At 38.6% G+C, this 18,150-nt stretch overlaps 1 protein-coding gene across 2 annotated transcripts in view; it reads left to right on the forward strand.

Moving 5' to 3' along the window:
* PPA2 (inorganic pyrophosphatase 2) overlaps window positions 1–17,850 on the forward strand; it is a 134,834-nt gene extending 116,984 nt beyond the window's left edge. For both annotated transcript variants that reach the window (XM_075544858.1, XM_075544859.1), the window contains 3 exons: window positions 3,922–3,991; window positions 16,588–16,624; window positions 17,655–17,850. In XM_075544858.1, the coding sequence (XP_075400973.1) occupies window positions 3,922–3,991; window positions 16,588–16,624; window positions 17,655–17,683 (136 nt within the window). In that variant the 3' untranslated portion in view covers window positions 17,684–17,850. The remainder of the gene's footprint in view (window positions 1–3,921; window positions 3,992–16,587; window positions 16,625–17,654) is intronic.
* Window positions 17,851–18,150: the final 300 nt, after the last annotated feature.

The raw sequence follows: 18,150 nt of genomic DNA on the forward strand, positions 1-18,150 counted from the left end.
ATTTTCAGGCATTAAAATGCCAGTATAAGATTTTATTGGTGGACAGTGGAAGATATGACAAAATAATAATCTATAAATTATCGAGGGTTTGTGAGGGAGGGGGGGCAGGGTGGGAGGGAAAGAAATGCGGAGCTGAAACCAAGGACTCCAGTAGAATGCAAATATTTTGAGAAAGATGATTGCAGCAGATGTATCAATGTGCTTGACTCAATGGATGTATGTATGGATTGTGATAAGAGTTGTAAGAGCCCCCAGTAAAATGATTTTTTAAAAGATTTTTATTGGAGAAATTGTCAAAGGAAATTATTATTTTTTTACAAAGTTTTTTTTTAAATCATTTTATTAGGGGCTCATACCACTCTTATCACAATCCACAAATACATCAATGTGTAAAGCACATTTATACATTCATTGCCCTCATAATTCTCAAAACATCCGCTCTCCACCCACAAAGGACATTATTATTTTTCTTCTTTTATATTGTTATATCACACAAGAATCTCTTAAGTTTAGCTGTATGATCTAAGTTAAAATATAGATATAAAGCGATAAAAATCATAGAAATATTTATTTAACATAAATACCAAAATATGAAGCCATTGTTCTCAGCATATCCAATATACTTATAAAGACAATGGATGCTTCCGTCTTGTTCATCCTTCCTTGAAAAATTCTATGTTCTTCAATTTCCTCCATATCCAAATTTCAATTTGACATCATCAAGGCTTCCAAAATGTATCCTCTTTACATGATTTTCCGTTTTGAGAATGAAAAGTCTGCATGAGACAAACTCAGAGTTATAGGGTGAACGAGGTATGCTGTCCCGGTGAAATCTACATAGCGCAGCCCCCGCGACCTTCAAACAACATTGTCGTGGTCGAAACAATTCTTCAGTGCAACTCCTAGCCTTTTTCTAACCAAAATGTGTGCAAGTCTTTAAAGACTTCTTCCCAGTATTTCTCATGGTTCTCCTAGAGTCCTTTGAGGAAATACCAAATTACCCTTTGGGATCCCTACAATAAATCAACATGACCGTCTGAGCTCTTGAAGGCACCCGAAGCTGGAGCTCTTGTCTCCAGCCCTCAGTAATCACAGAGGCAGGTTTAGACATGTTTTGTTTGGAATAAGCCCATGCCTGTATGAACCAGAACCTGTGGAGCAATACTTTTTGACAAGCCCTTGTATCTATCATCCCACCGCTTTCTTTACCTTGTTGTTGTTAGGGGCCATCAAGTCAGTCTGGCTCATAGGGACCCTGTGTACAAAGGCACGAAGCACTGCCCTGTCCTGCGCCATCTTCACAATTGTTCAGATGCTTGAGCCCATCTTGTGCATTCTTCATTCTTGAGCTAGTTGAGTGAAAAATAACAAACCCAGTTAGCGATTCTTGGTCTCCACAAATTACTTGTCAAGAATGTATTGGAGATGTTAAAAAATGTTTTTGATATTTTTAAAAGTCTTACGGTTCTGATTTTCATATTGTCTCACTTTTTACTTTGTTGATCTCTTTGTGAGCATTGCCTATGACTTTATAAATAGGGTTATCAGATTCAGCAGGTAAAAAAATATAGGATAACAATTAAATTTAAATTTCATAATGACAGTTTTTAAATGTAAGCTCCTACCATATTTGGGACTTCAGAAAACAATTTGTTGGTTATCTTAAATTTAAATTCAACTGGGTGCCTTGTATTTTATGTGACAACTCTGCTCTCATCATCATTACCTCAGAATTTCCAAGACATCTTTTATTTCATTTTAAGTTATAATGTTAAAATCACTGAATAATATATATTTGGTATATATATCATGCTTTCTTCAGAGGGCTAGCATTTGAGATTTGGCAAGGCATAAGGATTTGCCTAATCCTTTTAAAATGTATGTTTGACTTTTATGAAGGAAACATCTGACTTAAAATACCCTACATTTTTTAGTTTGTAGCCTACTTAAACATGGGTTTTGGAAATATGAATATAAAAACTATACCCCTAAAATTGATAGTTTGAACTTTAATCAGATTTTATTCATGCCAAAAATTACAATAAATATCACATTTGAGTCTACATGGAAGCCAAATAATTACTTATTATAATTTCATTACTATATGCACAATGGTTACAAACATTATTTAAAAGTCAAGTAAAGAAAAATTTTAATCACAGATAACTCAAATATAAATTGATTATGAAATAAATGTGGTAATATATATTTCTAAGTTTAACTTGAAGGGGAAAATAGCATGTATGTGTGTTTTATCTATATTTATTTCCCTTAGGGATCTGTTAATCACTTCTTTTTATTAAATATTTTATTGGGGGCTCTTATATCTCTTAGCACAATCCACACATTCAACCAGTGTGTCAAGCACCTTTGCACATATGCCACCATCATCATTTTCATAGCATTCTCTTCCCACTTGAGCCACTGATATCAGCTCCCCATTTCTTCCCCCATTCCTCCCCCACCTGCCCTTCCTCATGAACCCTTGATAAGTTATAGATTATTATTTTCATATCTTACATTGTTCTCTGTCGCCCCTGATTTACTTTTCCATTAATCATCCCCCTGGGAGGGAGTTCTAGGTTGATCCTTGTGATTGATTCCCCTTTTCTCCCCCCACTCTCCCTAATTTTCTTGGTAGCTCTACTCTCCTTGTTGGTCCTGAGGAGTTATCTATCCTGGAGTCCCTGTGTTTCGGGCTCTTATCTGTAGCAGGGTGCATGCTCTACTCTAATCTGATTAGTAAGGTATAATTGAAGGAAGCACCAAAGAACTAGAGGAAAGTTGTGTGTTTCATCAGTGTTATTCTGCTCCCTGACTGGTTCATCTCTTCCCTATGACCCCTCTGTGAGGGGATGTCCAGTTGTCTACAGACAGTCATTGGGTCTCCACTCCATGATCACCCCCATGCACCTTGGGTATGATTTTGTTCTGGGTCTTAGATGCCTAATACCTGATCCCGTTGACACCTCATGATCACAGAGGCTAGTTTGCTTCTTCCATGTGGGCTTTGTTGCATTTCAGTTAAGTGGCTGCTTGTTACCTTCAAACCTTTAAGACCCCAGGTGCTATATCTTTTGATAGCCAGGCACCATCAGCCTTCTTCCCCACAGACTTTACCTCTTTTATTCACTGTCTCATTCTATATTCATCTTAATCTACTGGTTTCTTTAAATCAGTTTTCTGTGGTTGAAAAGAATGACATCATTGCTTTCATCTAGAAAGTAAGAAATATGTAATGGGTAGTAGCATGCTTATAGAGATACAAGGAAGGCATTTGAATTTATAGAGCCTTTACTAATCAGGAAAGGGACTGCTATTCTTATACTTGTGGAATTTCCCTACTTTGAAGAAAACACACGGTTTTTATTTGCATATTTTCTTACCAGTTTGAGCTCTAATCTCCCATACATGTCTGAGAAAGAGGTTCTGCAATGGTTTTCAGTGGCCAACTGCAATGTCTTTCACTTCATTTTGCCAGAAAATTCCTCCATATAGTCATCATTCGGTAGATTAAACTTGGCTTCTTTTTTCTCCAATAAAGGTGAAGCATAATTGTGATACAGTTTATTGTATACAAACCACGCACCAGAAAGTGTTAGTGGAAGAGAATGTGACTATCATTCTATCTTATGGGGCAACTGTACTCTGTCAACTCAATGATGGGCTTTGGTTTGGGTGGTGATGACTAAGATGATATGCAATGACATTTTAAAAATTGCTTTTAATTGAGAAGCATGAAATTCTGTGTAGCACTATGCCTTTGTAATCATGCCTTAAGACTGTCCTAGTTATATTCTTTCAGTTCCTTCTTTATTTGCTTAATTTATTCAGTCAGTGCACAAGACTATTTGGAGTTGGTAAATCTGAGCAATTACTTCTGTTTTATTCTGCTTAATAATAACCTTATCTTCTCTTCAGCACTAACATGCAGGTATGTGATAGCCCTTTCCGTTGCACTGAAGAGGAAGCAAGATCCTTAGTTGAATTGGTAAGTGATAATTTTCCAAAACTCCCTTTTATCTAACCAATATCATCGGGAATCCTCAAAACCTAGCAGAAAAATATGCCATTTTTTAGCTAGATATGAAAATATGAAAAGCACAGTATGAATATTGGTTTGCTTTTGTTTTCCTTAAACCAAGGGAATTTAAATAAAAAACTGTAAGCTTTTTAGTTGATTTTTTTAAATTATTTTTGGGAACACATTTTTCTTTTAACTAATTTTATATGATGCTATTTTTTCTTCAAATAACCATTTTTTTGTTTTCCATATGTATTTGCTCTCCTCTGTACACATGAATTATCTCTATTTTCATCTAGCTCTGAGTTCAAGAGAATGAAATACACCCTCCCACCTATTCTTCTCCTTGATGATATTTTAGTTTCATTTCATTTCATTTAGTTTGGCTATCTCATTTTGTTAATTTTTAAAATAAATCATTTTATTGAGGTTCTTATAATAATACATACAGTAGTTGTCTGAAGCAAATTAGTATATATGTTGCCACCATCATTTTTTTGATCATTTTTTGGGGGCTCGCACAACTCTTAACACAATCCACACATACATCTATTGTGTCAAGGCCATTTGTACATTTGTTGCCATTATCATTCCCAAAATTTTCTTTCTACTTGAGCCCTTGCCATCAGCTTCTCCTTTTTCCCCTGCCTCCCCTCTCCACTTGTGAACTCTTGGTAAATTATAAATTATTGTTATTTTCTTATTTTGTTAAATTATAAGTCACAATTTTATATAACTTAGTTATAATACTGCTGAGAGTCCACTGTGAATTTTTATTAAATTTATTTTTGATTTGGAGACCAATAAGTAAGGAAAGAAGTTAAATTCTTGACTGCTCCTTTGACGGTCAGTTGGAAACCCCCACTAGCCACTGCACAAGCAAAGGGGTGGCTGCCTGTGCCAGGAAGATGACCACCTTGGAGGCCTCCTCGGGGAAGTCTGTTCTGGTCTTTCTGCCTTTCTTTTTTTTAATGGTTTCATTGGCTTATAGAATTCAGTGGCTTTACTCTGCTGTAGTGACTCTATGAGTTAGAACTGATTTGATGGCAAACACCAGTAGCGAATAACAAGATCCATGATCAAGTAATATTTCTTTATTAATGTATTCAGGAGTGGTTTAGGCTAGAAATGTATGCATCTAACTGTTTTACCAAAAATAGAAAACTTATAAAATATAAACTAGTGAATGGTGTTCTTTAGTTCAAGGACAATGAGATTATTCACTACAGCTGCTTTGTATTTCTTTCTTTCCACTAACAAGCCATTTAATGAGGGGCTGCTAAGTAGTGGGATTCTAGATCATGGGCATGCAGCATTAAAGAATTGTTTTATGTGTAATTTCACTGTTACAAATGTGTTAAGTCAAAAAAATTGCCCTGCAACAAAGCCCACCTGAAAGAAGCACACCAGCCTGTGTGATCATGAGGTGGGTTCAGGTATCAGGCATCAAAGACCCAGAATACAAAATCATATCAATGTGAATGAGGGGGAGGGTGGAGTGGAGGCCTAAAGCCCATCTGTAGACAATTGGACATCCCCTTACAGAAGTTCTGGTCACAAGGAAGAGATGAGCCAGTCAGGGTGCAGTATAGCAGCGATACAACTTTCCTCTAGTTCTTTAGTGCTTCCTCCCCCACACTAGCATGACCCCAATTCTGCCTTACAAATATGGCTGGACCAGAGGATGTACACTGGTACAGATGAGAGCTCACAACACAGGGAATCCAGGACAAATAAACCCTCAGGACCAATAAAGAGAATAGTGATTATTGGAGGGGAAGGAGCAGGTGGGGGAGAAAGGGGGATCCAATCACAATGATCGATATAAAACCCCTTCCCATGGGGTACAAATAACAGAAAGTAGATGAAGGGAAACAGTGGTCAGTATAAGACATGAAAAAAAAATGTATACATTTTCATGGTTCTTGATTGGGGGGGTGGGGGGGAAATGATACCAAGGGCTCAAGTAGAAAGAAAATGTTTTGAAAATGATGATGGCAACATATATACAAATGTGCTTGACACGATGGGTGGATGGATGGATGGATGGATGGATGGATGGATGGATGGATGGATGGATGGATGGATGGATTGTGATAAGAGTTATGAGCCCCCAATAAAATGACTTTATTTTAGTTACCCTGTTAGCAACTTCAACAATTATCCATTCCGTTTAGGTCAATTTTATTGAGAAGAGTTTATTAACTTGTAATGACAAATTCTTTGTGCTGAAAATGTTGTGTTCCTTTATTTTTCATGTCTTTAGATGAAACACATTAAGATGTTTAAATCAGAATTAATTGGGTATCCAGTTACAGACCTATCTATTTTGCTATATTGTGAATTTCAATGCACTATCGATTATTATTTGTCCTTTGTTCAAAATAACTTATAACTTAAGGTGTCAAACTTATCTGTAAAATTTGGTAATATTCAGACCATATCATTATATGGAAACAATGAGTTATAAACCACAAGGTAAGAACATGGACAAATTACTATTACAAGAAGAGTGCCCATGTGATATTACCTTAATTCTGTCTGGGAGACGGTAAATGAATCTGATATCTGATCAAAACAAAATGAGATACTAATTGATATTGTTAGCTCCCATTGAGTAGATTCAATGACATTTTAAGGTAGTTTTAAAATATACACGGAAACATACTGAACTTTGAGTGATTGATAAAACTGTTGCAAAAAGCATATAAAACTCAAAAACCAAACTCCCTGCCATCAAGTCGATACTGGCTCATAGCACCCCAACAGGTCACAGTACAACTGATCCTGTGAGTTTCTGGGATTGTAACTCTTTACAGGAAGGAGTAGAAAGCCCCATCCTTTTTACATAGATCGGCTGTTCATTTCGAACTACTGTCCCTGTGGTTAGCAGCCCAGTGCGTAACTACTAGGTACGTCACCATAAACAACAACAAAAATAACAAACTCGCTGCCATTGAGCAATACATAGAGCAACCTATAGGGAAAGGTAGAGCTGCCTTTGTGAGTTTCCGAGAGTGTTTACGGGAGTGAAGCTCCAGAGAGGCATATGATTTCAAGCTACCTATCTTGTGGAGCGCAACCCAATGCGTCAATTAAGAAGCATCTACTGGTGAGCATATATTGAGCAAAACACAGAGTCTGGTATTGAGACTAAAATTAGGTAGTCAGACAACTAAATGTAAAGCTCAATTAGTAAAAATATTTTTGCTGTAACCAAGAAGAGGTAAGTGAACCACAAAAAGGGTATTTTTTAAAAAGGTAATCATAGTAGTAATATGTAATACATATCTGTGCTATAGATATTAAGGATACTAGATCTGGGAATATATGAAAAGACTTGAAATAAGCAAAAGAACTATTGGATTTTGTTGGTGAATCAAGAGATACTTGAATTCTGTACACTCTTCAAAGGCATGGCTGTAAAGAAAACAAATGGACTCTATCATAGGAGAGACCCGGAAGAGCCAGAATGCACTGTCCTGTCACTGTGGGTGCCAGCAAGGTTCACTGTAAAGGATTCCATCAAAGTTCCACCCAAGTTCATATCAAGTTTCATTTGAACCTTTTCCTGACTTTACCATGAAAGATAAATTGTTGTCTAGTTCATGACTAACAATCTGTATGCTGTTTCATGGAATGCGATTGAGAGCATTTATACAGAGCAAGATTGAGTGTGTGCTTATCTGTGTGTGTATAAGTGTGTGCACATGATATATTTTGCCTTTCATCTCTAATATTAGTTGGCATTTTTAAAATATATTTGAACCTGGGAGTTTTAGATGTTATTTTTAGAACCCTGTGTGGTTACTTACATGTTATTTTTAAAATATGTTTAGAAAATTAAAATTGTATAAGCTTAATCAGACATATATAATTAGAGAGTAACAGCTTTTCAAGTCCACGTGGACACTTGCAAAAGCGCAATATGTACTGAGCCACAAAAAGAGTTGCAGAAAAATGCCAGACTTGATGTCACATAGACTCTATTATCTAACCATAGTGTAATAAAATCACTAATTAATAATGAAAGGTTAAAAGAAAAGAATCAAAGCTACTTGGTTAGAATGGAAATAATAATAATGTCAAAGTAAATCATGCTCTCAGAGAGAAGTGCTAAAGCCTTGAAGACTGAATGATAATTACGTCACGGTGTGCTATAGTGTGTGCAGTGCAACAGAGATGGTCCCTGAGAACAGTGTGATGTGTACAGCAGGAAGGAAGAAAGCAACTTAATGACCGGATATACTCAAGTAAAAGCCGAGTTTGTCAGCATATTTTTTATGCTGAAAAAGCCCCCCTTTGTCTTATACTTCAGTGAGGGTCCCACTTGCCTGCTCTCCAGTGAAGTGCAGTGTTCTCTCATCTCTCCCGCTCATCTGCGGGCGCCCGCAGCCTCTGTGGGTGGTCCGATGACTGCTGATATCACCGCTCTTCTCTTCTGCACGCCGGCAGCCTCTGTGCTGTCCGCGCTGTACTGGGCGAGAACCTGTCTGCTTCTGTGTGCTGGTACCTGGGGCGCACCGCATCCTTGTCAGATGAATGCCGGATGCTGCCACTCTTCTCCCGCCTTCTCCAGGGTGACCTTTACAGTCTTACCCGTGCTTGGTCACGCCCCTTGCGCCGCCCAAGCACTGCTGAATACAAGTACCGGTTTTTCTCTGGTCTTGGATATACAGTACATTTATTTACAGCACTTAGTCTGCTATGTTTTATTTTTATTTTCTTCGTAACCCCTATCTGGACCCACTGTTGACTATGCTTGCACAGAGCAGCCTGTGTTGGGCTCATCATAGACACGCTGTGTTGTGTACGCACTGTTACTGCATGTGTTGCGTTAGCACCTCCCAGACATGTACGGTGTATGCAGTAATGCAGCACTGAAGCAACACGGTGCGTACACAGCACAGCGTGTGTATCAGGAGCCCTAACACAGGCTGCTCTGTGCAAACAGTCATGTCATCACATTCTGGAGCATCTCAGCCTGCGTTAGGCCTCAAACTGTACAAGCTGCGCTGTGTGCATGCGGTGAGGCCGCCTGTGTAGTAATGCGGTGCACGCAGTGACACAGCATGTGTAATTGTTGAGCCCATATTGTTTTTGTTGACCTTCTTTTCCACTTACTGGGCTAGTTTACTGTTTTTCTTTGAAATAAATATTCAAAAATGTTTAACCTACTGATGCCTCAATTAATATAATTTTATTGGTATCTATTTTTATTTTGAAATTTACCAGTAGCTGCTGCATTTCCCACCCAAGGCTTATTCTCGAGTCAATGAGTTTCCCTGGATTCTGTGGTAAAATGAGGTGCCTCGGCCTACATTTGGGTTGGCTGATACCCGAGTACTTACAATAGCTAAACATTTAACTAAAAGTTTGCTTCATTATCTTTTCTTACATTTTAGTTTAGAAGAAAGAAAATTACAATGATTAAAGCAGATACATAAGGCATAGCAAACAAAGCAATAATGAGAGGATCAACTAAATCAAATCCCGGGATTTATTTTTTAAGACTAATTAATAAGCAAACATGGTTTAAAAAACAGAAAAGATGTCACCTTAAGGACTACAATATCCCTGACCCAAGTCATGTTATTTTCTTCTTCTTCTTTTTCAATCATTTTATTTGTGGCTTATACAACTCTTATCACAATCCATACATACATCCATTGTGTCGAGCACATTTGTACATTTGTTACCATCATCACTCTCAAAACATTTACTTTCTACTTGAGCCCTTGGTATCAGCTCCTCATTTCCCCCCTCCCTCCTCACCACCCCTCCCTCAAAAACCCTTGATAATTTGTAAATTATTATTATTTTGTCATGTTTCACACTGACTGATGTCTCCCTTCACCTGCTTTTCTGTTATCCATCATCCCAGGGAGGAGGTTATATTATAGATTCTGTGATAGGTTGCCCCTTTCTACCCCACCTTCCCTCCACCTTCCAGGCATCGCCACTCTCACCACTGGCCTTGAAGGGATCATCTGTCCTGAATTCCCTCTGTTTCCTGTTCCTATCTGTATCAGTGTTCATCCTCTGGTCTAGCCAGATTTGTAAGGTAGAATTGGAATCATGATATTGGTGGGGGGTGGCGGGGAGGAAGCATTTAGGAACTAGAGGAAAGTTGTAAGTTTCATCATTGCTACATTGCACCCTACCTGGCCCTCCTGTAACTAAACCATGTTATTTTGAACTGTTTCACATACATGTGAAAGCTGAATAGCGAAGAAGAAAAGAATTGGTCGCTTTGAACTGTGGTGTTGGTAAAAAAAAAAAATGGAATATACCTTTTACTGGCAGAAGAATGGACAAATCTGTCTTGGAAGAAATACAGCCAGAAGAGGCTTCCTAGTAGCAATGATGGGGAAATTCTCTCATGTGTTTTGGACATGTTCTACAAGGGCTCAGTCCCTAGGAAAGGATTCATGCTTGGTAAAATAGAGGTCCTCTGAAAAACAGACGATCCACAATGAGATGGATTGGCACGGTGGCTGCAACAGTGGGCTCAAAAATGGAAGTGATTGTGAGGATGAAACAGGACAGGCAGGGCTTCATCTGCTGGGTATAGAGAGTGGCTCTGCAGTAGCATCTACTCATAACCACCTGCACCAATGACAGAGACATGATCGTTTGACTGCAAATCTCACTGAATGTTATGAGGTTCCACTTACGAGCTCGGGGCACACAGGACGAGAGAAAGAATCGGAGTCTTTCTCAAGGAATTATCAGGACCATCCTGGATACATCTCCTAGCAGCCTCAGAGATTTTAAAACACTTAGAACCTGGGACGCAGGCCAAGTAAATAAACTGCACTCATTCTCATATACTAATATTATATACAAAGTATCATGGCTCTCCCATAGCACTCTGAACCTAAAGAGAGAGAGAGAGATGATGACATAAATTTTTAGAAGTTAGAGACTTCCAGTGGTGTGCATGGTTACCATTCGGGGGTTGGGGTCGGTGGTTCACAAAGTTCATAGAAAATGTGAATTAAATGATAATGGAATATTTTCATGAATTTTTGAAGCCCCCCTATACATCTATAATCAGGAACATAGAATGGTCACATCTCAGCAGCCTCCATCTGATTCTGTTTTTTCCATCAGGGAAAACGTAATGATCATGATTTCTCTGTGCTAGAGGTGAGGTGGGATTTGTGCACTTTTAGATGCCACTCTGTGCATTCCAGGAGCCTAGAAGTCCACAATCAGGGTGCCACCTCGAGGGGAAGACTTTCTCCCTGTGTCTGCTCTTGAAGAAGTCCCTTGTCTCCTTTGGTCATGTAAAGACTTGCTGTTCCTTGAAAATCTCCAAGATCTGAGCATCCGTCTCCCCTTTGGGTTGGGGGTTCTCTGCACAGGGTCACTGAGTCCAAAGAATATGCTCCACTTTCAGCTCTTCTCCAGTGAGACCAGAACCCTCTTTCTCTCTTCTTTTATCGCCTGTAAAATAAGACAGTGAAGGCACCATCCCACAGGAACTTCCCTTAGATCAGATCAGGGCTATGACTTGAAGAAAGGGTTGCATCCCACCCTAGTCCCTTCAAAACTGATTGGCTGATTATGTCAGACCACATAATGAGGGACGTTCACTTTATTGCATAACTGCCAAAACACTGAGAAATGAGTTCAATCCATGAGTTACAATATTAAAAGATTCCATGAAGAAAAGATTGAACAGTCAGGGATCATCAGAAGTTGATGTGGAGACTATACAGGGTCACTGTTCCAGAAAGAATTGGTCAATAGTCAGCCATTTCAGGAGGTAGCATATTTTCAAACTCTGAAGTCCAAGCTTTATTTCAGAAGGCACTGGTGAGAAATGATGCTCTGCTGGACACCACTGGAGATGGTCCGACCCTGAAAGTGCTCATTTATCTATGCCAAGAAATTTGGGAGGTAACTACTTATTTATCCATCTGGAAGATACCCAGATTTGCTCCCATTCCAAAGAAAGATGATCCAGCAAGACGAGGACATTATCAACCCATACCATTAGTATCACATGTATACTACAGCTTCTACAAAAGGTAATTCAAAAGCAATTGCCAGAGGATATCACCAGGAACTACCAGAGGAGGGCATAGAATGAGAGATTTCATTGGTGACATCGGATGACACTTGGGTAAAAGCAGAGAATACCAGAAAGATGTTTATGTGTTTTATTGACTGTGCAAAACATTCAACTGTGATCATAACAAATTAATGGATAGCATTTCAGAAAGAAGAATTGCAGAACCCTTCATTGTGTACATGTGGAACCTGTACGGCCATCACGCAGAGAACAAAGGAACACTGCAGGGCTTAAAATCAGAAAAATGTGCATCAGGGTTGTATCTTTTCATTATATTTATTCAGTCTGCATGCTGATCAGATAATCCAAGAAGGTGGACTAGATGAAGAAAATCAGGACATCAGCATTTGGGGAAGAATCATCAGCAATCTGTGATATGTAGATAACACAACCTTGCTGGCAGAAAATGAGGAAGACTTGAAGCCCTTTCTGTTGATGACCTCAAAGATCAAAGTTCCAGCCTTAAGTATGAATTACTCCTCAACGTAAAATAAACAAAGCCCTCATAACTGTATTACTAAACATCCTAAACGGTGGAGGAAAGCTCGAAGTTGTCAAGGATTTCATTTGATGCGGCTCCACAAGCAACCCGTGGAAGCAGCCATTTAGAAAGCAAACATTTTGCATTTGGCAAACCTACTACCAAAGACCTTTCAAAAGCAAAATGTCACTTTGAGGACTAAGGTACGCCTCACTGACACCTCAATTTCAGTCACCTCTCTATCCATGTGAAAGCTGGAAAATGAATACAGGAAACCAATGAATTTATGCCCTTGAATTATGATATTGGCAAGGAATATTAAATTATTTCCATGAGCTGCCAGAGACGAAGTGAATCTGTCTTGGAAGAAGTATAGTCAGAATGATCTTTGGAAGCGAGAGCAGTGGGGCTTCATCTCATGTGCTTGGGACATGTTTTCAAGAGGGACCTCATGCTTGGTCAAGTAAAGGATCAATGGAAAAGAAAAATCTTTAATGTGATGGCTCGATGCAGTGGTTTAGCAATGAACTCAAACATAGCAACAGGTGAGGCTAGCATGAGACCAGGGAGTGTTTAGTTCTGTTGTACATGAGTTATCATGATGCAACATCAATTGAATGGCACCCAATAGTACCAACTGTATGTTTTGTTTTTCTTATTTTAATAAGCAAAAATAAATTTGACATATTTTAGAACCAGGAATCATTGGCAATAGGTGAAGAGTTAAATAGATGATTGTATTTCATGAGCCCATTGCTATTACTGTTTTCAAATTCAACTGTTGGTCTCTCTTTTGGCGTTTCTTACTATGAAAAAAGGTCTCCCCAGAATTATCCCAAACTTTTTAATGACCATCATCTCTGAGTGTTGGAATTTCAAATAGTACTTATTTTCTTTAAGACAAAACGTTTTATGTTCTGAATATATTCTACCAATCAAGAAATGTGATTTTGAACAAACAAATAGAAACATTTTGAAAGTGTGTGTGTGATAGAGATAATGAAAAAGGGAGATGTTCACTGCTAGGGATAGAGTACCTTACTCATGTCTTTCCCATAATGCTTTTTTAGTTTTATACCATAATCCATGTTCTTCCTTTGAAATGTTTGGCAGCTCCAGTAAGGAGCAGCTGCTAACTTTAAACAGGAAATCTAACTTTATCACGAACTGTGTCATTGATGTCCTGCACAGTTTAAAGAGATTATAACAATATCAAAGAATAAGCATGCTCTACTTGGTTTTATATTCAACTTTGAATGTTAAATACATTGAAGTAGAAAGACTCGATGTTTAATGAGTATGAGAATCCCGTACCAGATCTAAGTCCTACTAGCCTCAAAACAAGGATAGTTCAGCATTCTATGTGTTCGAGAAAGCTACATAGAGTGTTTCTAACTCTTAAAATACTTGGAAAGCCTCAGTGATGTGTTATATATTATTTACACATGAGTCTTTCTGTGTTTACATTATCACATCAACCTTTCCTATGACAAAAGGAAAATAGAATAAAGCATATCTAAGCAGTCTTTTTTTTAAAACAATGTATGGAGGAAAATTACTTTAAATAATGTATTATTTACCCATTCCTGTTAAGGTTGATTCTGACTCTGGCAACCCCGTAGGCTGCAGGAGGGCTCCCCATACCACTTCTCAGGGCTGTGATCCCCTAGGTCAGTAGTGTGAAATCATCAGCCACTCTGAGAAAGATGGGGCTTTCTACTCCCATAAGCAGCCTCAGAAACTCAAAGGGAATGTTCTGCCCTGTCTTATAGGGTCACTATGAGTCAGTAATAATTCGATGGCTATGATTTTGCTGGTTTTTTTAATTATTATTTTAATATTACTAAAATACATATGTTTCTATTTGCTGAGTTATTCTTATCCAGTACTACCTGTAGACCCAGGCAAGGACAGCCCTTGCCTTGGATCCTGCTTATTTGTTTGTTTGTTTTACATAAATTAACCTACGCATATACTCGAATATAAGCCTATACCCGAGTATAAGCCAAGGTACCTAATTATTACCTGGGAAACCAGAAAAATTGATTGACTCGAGTATAAGCCTAGGATAGAAAATGCAGAAGCTATTGATGAGTTTCAATAATCAAAATAAATGAAAATAAAATTACTAAAAATTGAGAAATCAGTGGGGTAATGTATCTAAATATTTATTTTACTTATTTATTTATTTTATAAATAGTTTTTTAATCATTTTATTAGGGGCTCATACAACTCCTGTCACAATCCATACATACATCAGTTATATAAAGCACATTTGTACATTCCTTGTCCTCATCATTCTCAAAATTCACCATCCACTTGGGTTCCTGAAATCAGCTCATTTTCCTTTTTTCCTTCCCCCGCCCTCCCTGCTTTCCCCTCCCCCTCATGAACCCTTAATAATTTATAAATTATTATTTTATCTTATCATACTCTGCCCGGCGTCTCCCTTCACACACTTTCCTATTGCCCATCCCCCAGAGAGGAAGTTATATGTAGATCCCCAAGATCGGTTCCCCCTTTCTACACCCACTTCCCTCCCGGTATTGCCATTCTCACCATTGGTCCTGAGGTGTTCATCTGTCCTAGATTCCCTGTGTTTCCAGATCCCAACTGTACCCCTATGAATCCTATGGTCTAACCAGGTTTGCAAGGTAGAGTTGGGATCCTGATACTTGGGGGGAGGAAGTGTTTAAGAACTAGAGGAAGGTTGTGAGTTTCATTGTTGCTACACTGAATCCTGAGTGACTCATCTCCTCCCCACCACTCCTCTGCAAGGGATGTCTGTTTGTCTACAGATGGGCATTGGGTCCTCATCACACACTCCCCTCATTCACGATGATATGATTCCCCCCCCCCCCCCGCCTTTGTTGCTTGAAACCTGGTCCCCTCCGCCCTTCATGATCACACATGTTGTTGTGCTGCTTCCATGTGGGCTTTGTTGCTTCTGGGCTAGATGTCCGCTTGTTTACTTTCAAGCCTTTAAGTCCCCAGATGCTATATCTCTCAATAGCCGGGCACCATCAGCCTTCTTCACCACACTTACTTATGCACACATTCGTCTTCAGCATTTATATGGGAAGGTGATCACACAATAAAAAAACATAAATAAAAGGACAAGTCATTTAACATTAGTAGTCCAGCACAGTAAGTGGAAAATAGCTTCAACAAAAACAATAAGGTATCAACAATGATACCTTAGGAGTACTATTCCCTGAGCTCAATCAGCAACCAAGCTAAAATGTAAAGAGTTAAAACCCTTCAAAAATGGATTCCTCATCATCATCCGTATCCCAATACAGAGCTTCAGCTGGTGTGAGGTCATCATAGACGCTGTCCTCACTGAGATCGCCGTCATCACCATCACTGCTGTCATTTTCATACAAAGTGCAATCTTCACTGCCATCCATAGCATTACTAATACTACATTTCTGGAAGGCACGTCACACCATGTCTTCTGGAATGTCTTCCCATGCATCTCGAACCCACTTTGCTATTAACTCTATGTCAGGCTTCATGAGATTTCCTCCTTTTGCTGGTCGGGCTTGACCAGATGACATCCATTCATGCCACATCCTTTGCACATGGTCTTTAAAAGGCTTATTTAAAGATACATGTCATAGGGCGGCTTTGATTGGTTAGATGTGAGTAAACAAACATTCAAAGGCCTACAGTGTTAGTGGGGCTTTGAATGAACAGCGGAGAAACGGCAATCACCCGCAAGATAACGGGCGCTCATCCCATTACCTCGAGGGACCTCAGTGAGATGTTACACTTCACTGGAGTACCACTGACCCCTGTATAAGCCGAACCCCAGTTTTTCAGCACATGAGTAATATAAGGTACTTATACACGAGTATATAAGGTACTTTTCAAGTTGGTGAAGCATTGTATGTAAACTTTGTTCTATAGTTCCATGGGGAGAGACTACTTCCTGAATGCAGTACCCATGTGTACATATTCATTATAACAAATTCTTTCTCTGTTCTTATCTTTCAGGTATCGACTTCATCAAATAAAGGAAGTAATGAAGAAGGTATAGTATATATTTAACTTTAAGCAACTAAGTATAAAAAATTTTCTCATTAGAGGGAGAACCAAAAATATATGTAAGACAGATTGATTTTGAAATTATAGAAACAGAGTAAAAATTGTTTTAAACAGCCATTAACATTTCCACATAGGCTATCATATTGCCCAATTTCATAAAATGAGTTGAAGCGCCTTTAGTATCTTGAGTCTAAGACATGGTTTTATTACAAAGCCACTTCTTTGATGAAGTACTGAGAGGTACCAAGTAGTTCTGATAAGTCTACAAAGATTTCAGCTATCTGAATCTGGGAAATTTTATTGTCACTCATAATGTAATGAATCACCTGATGATTTTAAACTAAAAATGTATAGTAGGATTAAAATTGCCAACAATATTTTCGATTACCATATTTAGAGCTATCTGGAGAAATAAGGGGAAATGTTCTGTGGTAGAAAATTCAAGATGTAGCACATGCACACAGCACTTTCCCTTCAAAGTATTGCAAGGGGCTTGGTCTTGTGTTTTCATAGAAAATATTAGACGATTATACGCTTTGCAAATTCATGAAGAGCTCAAGTTCTAACACATTAGAGGAGCTAATCCATAGACATGATTTCGTGGGAAAGCAAGCTGTTTTTCTCACTTGTTATGCTAACAGATGGTTGTTCTGTAATACTGTCCTATTAGGGGTATCTGACAGGCAGTCCGGCTATACTACAATTATTCTAGAGCTTTCATGTTACCAACAACACTCTTGCTCAGTAGAGACTAAAATGATCTGGGAAAGCATATGAAATGAAGTGGGAAGACTCTAGAAGGTTTAATGTCGTTTATGTAAGGCTAAGGTCAAGTTAAAGAGCTCAGGGCAGTGGCTTTAAAGGGAGAAATGTAAGGTACTAAGCTGATGACTTTTCTTTATTTGCTTAAATTCTCCCCTAAAGATTTCAATGAAACTGTCTTATCCTTCCCCTTCTGCGATCCCTCTTCCTATCTTCCCTTCCCTAACACCCTTTCTGCCCCATTTTAAACACAGAACAAGGCTGGCACTTCCTTAGCAAGTGACTGAGACCTCTAAAAACCTGCTGTGAAGACTCCAACCATTCCTGTGCCCCTCGTGTTACAGACAAGCCGGTATCTGAGTGTTTGCTGACTTCCTATTGAAACTGTCCCCCCACCCCCGCAAACTTTTTGAAATCTGTAGTATGTAAATAAACATTGAATTTTTTGAATTAGTCTCTTTTGCATATTTATGGGTTTGGGAAGAAAATTTGATGTAATCTCATTTAAAAATTAGAAACATTGGGGTTTGAGTTCTAATTTATGTACCTAAAGGAACCCAGTAATTTGATTACCCCTTATTTCTAGATTTAACGTCAGAATTATGAGTACGTCAGTATGTTTCTGTAGCTGTAGTGCTCGTTCACTTTCCCTCCTACCGCCCGCCATGGACGGACACTGCTGGTGGAGGCTTCGTTAACCTTGCTCTTTCACTAGCGCCTATGCAAATATGTTAATATTGAATAAAAATC

This window comes from Tenrec ecaudatus, chromosome 3, assembly GCF_050624435.1.
Source record: "Tenrec ecaudatus isolate mTenEca1 chromosome 3, mTenEca1.hap1, whole genome shotgun sequence".
NCBI lineage: Eukaryota > Metazoa > Chordata > Mammalia > Afrosoricida > Tenrecidae > Tenrec > Tenrec ecaudatus.